The 2,500-nt window shown below is 23.4% G+C and overlaps 1 protein-coding gene across 1 annotated transcript in view; it reads right to left on the minus strand.

Moving 5' to 3' along the window:
* LOC113824402 (uncharacterized peptidase C1-like protein F26E4.3) overlaps positions 1 to 2,500 on the minus strand; it is a gene marked incomplete at its 3' end in the record, with an annotated part of 31,170 nt that overhangs the window by 24,344 nt on the left and 4,326 nt on the right. Inside the window, 1 exon segment of the mRNA XM_070124819.1 lies at positions 612 to 675. Within this exon segment, the coding sequence (XP_069980920.1) occupies positions 612 to 675 (64 nt within the window).

The following is a 2,500-nucleotide window of genomic DNA, read 5'->3' on the forward strand; positions in this document are numbered from 1 at the left end:
AGATAAAAATAAGAATAAAGATAAGAATAAGAATAACATTAAGAATAAGAATAAAGATAAAAACAAGAATAAAGATAAAAATAAGAATAAAGATAAGAATAAGAATAACATTAAGAATAAGAATAAAGATAAAAATAAGAATAAAGATAAGAATAAGAACAACATAAAGAATAAGAATAAAGATAAGAATAAGAATAAAGATAAGAATAAGAATAACATAAAGAATAAGAATAAAGATAGAAATAAGAATAAAGATAACACTAAGAATAACATTAAGAATAAGAATAAAGATAGAAATAAGAATAAAGATAAGAATAAGAATAACATAAAGAATAAGAATAAAGATAGAAATAAGAATAAAGATAAAAATAAGAATAAAGATAAGAATAAGAATAACATAAAGAATAAGAACAACATAAAGAATAAGAATAAAGATAAAAATAAGAATAAAGATAAGAATAAGAATGACATAAAGAATAAGAATAAAGATAAAAACAAGAATAAAGATAAAAATAAGAATAAAGATAAGAATAAGAATAACATAAAGAATAAGAATAAAGATAAAAATAAGAATAAAGATAAGAATAACATAAAGAATGGCAGGGACTTACCATTCATTGCAGTTAAACTTGTAGCTCTTCCCGCTCGGAATGTAAACGCCATCCTTAAAACACGCTGAAAGTCAAAAAAAAAAAAAAAAAAAAAAAGAAAAAAGAAAAAGAAAAAAAGGAATTAATAACTTTTAAAGAATTAAATTAAGAATATTGTACACGCTGAAAGTCAAAAAAAAAAAAAAAAAAAAGAAAAAAGAAAAAAAGGAATTAATAACTTTTAAAGAATTAAATTAAGAATATTGTACACGCTGAAAGTCAAAAAAAAAAAAAAAGAAAAGGAAAAAGAAAAAAAGGAATTAATATCTATAACTATATTTATCTAATTTTTAAAGAATTAAGTTAATGTCTATAACTATATTTATTATTATTTTTTTTTTTTAAAGAATTAAGTTAAGAATATTGTACACGCTGAAAGTCAAAAAAAAAAAAAAAGAAAAAAAAAGAAAAAAGAAAGAAAAAAGGAATTAATATCTATAACTATATTTATTTTTTATTTTTTTAAAGAATTAAATTAAGAATATTGTACACGCTGAAAGTCAAAAAAAAAAGAAAAAAAAGAAAAAAGAAAAAAAGGAATTAATGTCTATAACTATATATATATATATTTTTTTAAGAATTAAGTTAAGAATATTGTACACGCTGAAAGTCAAAAAAAAAGAAAAAAAGAAAAAGAAAAGGAATTAATATCTATAACTATATTTATTTATTTTTTTAAAGAATTAAGTTAAGAGTATTGTCTTTTGTGTCTGTTTGTATCTGTTATTCGTCGTTAACTGCACATCTTAATTGTCTTTGTAAAAGAAAAATAATTTACTGTGCATGAGAAATACAGCAAAAACAAAAACAAACGAACAAAAAACAACTTAATATACAAGGCAATCAAACAATCACAAAACAAACACACAAACTAACAAATATTTGACTCAAATGATAAAATTCCTCCAAAAACAACAACATTAATTCAAAGAGACAAATACTCTAAAACAAAAAAGAGAAAGAAAAAGAGAAAGAAAAAAAAGAAAGGAAGAGAGAAAACAAAAAAAAAACAATAAGAGAAAAAAAGAGAGAGAGAGAGAAAGAAAAAACAAAACAAAACATAGAGAAAAAACAACAACAGCGAAAAAAATCGATAATAAAAATAACAATAAAAGAGAGAGAAAAGAAAAACAAACCAGAGAGAGAAAGAGAAAAAACAACAACAACACCGAAAAAGAAAAATAATAAATAATCGAAAATAAAAATAATAATAAGAGAGAGAGAGAAAAAATAAAGAAAATATAAAACAAACAAATAAAAAACGAAAATAAAAATAATAATAAGAGAGAGAAAAAAAATAAAGAAAAATAAAACAAACAAATAAAAAAACGAAAATAAAAATAATAACAAAAGAGAGAGAAAAATAAAGAAAAATAAAAACAAACAAATAAAAAAACGAAAATAAAAATAATAATAATAAGAGAGAGAAAAAAAATAAAAAGAAAAATAAAACAAACGAATAAAAAACGAAAATAAAAATAATAATAAGAGAGAGAGAGAGAGAGAGAGAGAGAGAGAGAGAGAGAGAGAGAGAGAGAGAGAGAGAGAGAGAGAGAGAGAGAGAGAGAGAGAGAGAGAGAGAGAGAGAGAGAGAGAGAGAGAGAGAGAGAGAGAAATAAATAAAAATAAAAACAATTCGAAGAAGCATCTCGACGTCTCCCACACAAGATGTTGACACGAGAGACGAAGACGCTGCACCGCATTGCAAAGCCAACTTGACATGACGAACGAGATAAGGACCAAGATGACGACCGCGATAACAGGCGAAACGAAACGAGTCCCTGAGGATTTATGGAGGATGCAAATGGCGGTTAATTGAGTGGGGGGGAAAAAGAGGAGGAAGGAAGGAG

The sequence above is a fragment of the Penaeus vannamei genome, chromosome 8 (assembly GCF_042767895.1).
Source record: "Penaeus vannamei isolate JL-2024 chromosome 8, ASM4276789v1, whole genome shotgun sequence".
NCBI classification, from domain to species: domain Eukaryota; kingdom Metazoa; phylum Arthropoda; class Malacostraca; order Decapoda; family Penaeidae; genus Penaeus; species Penaeus vannamei.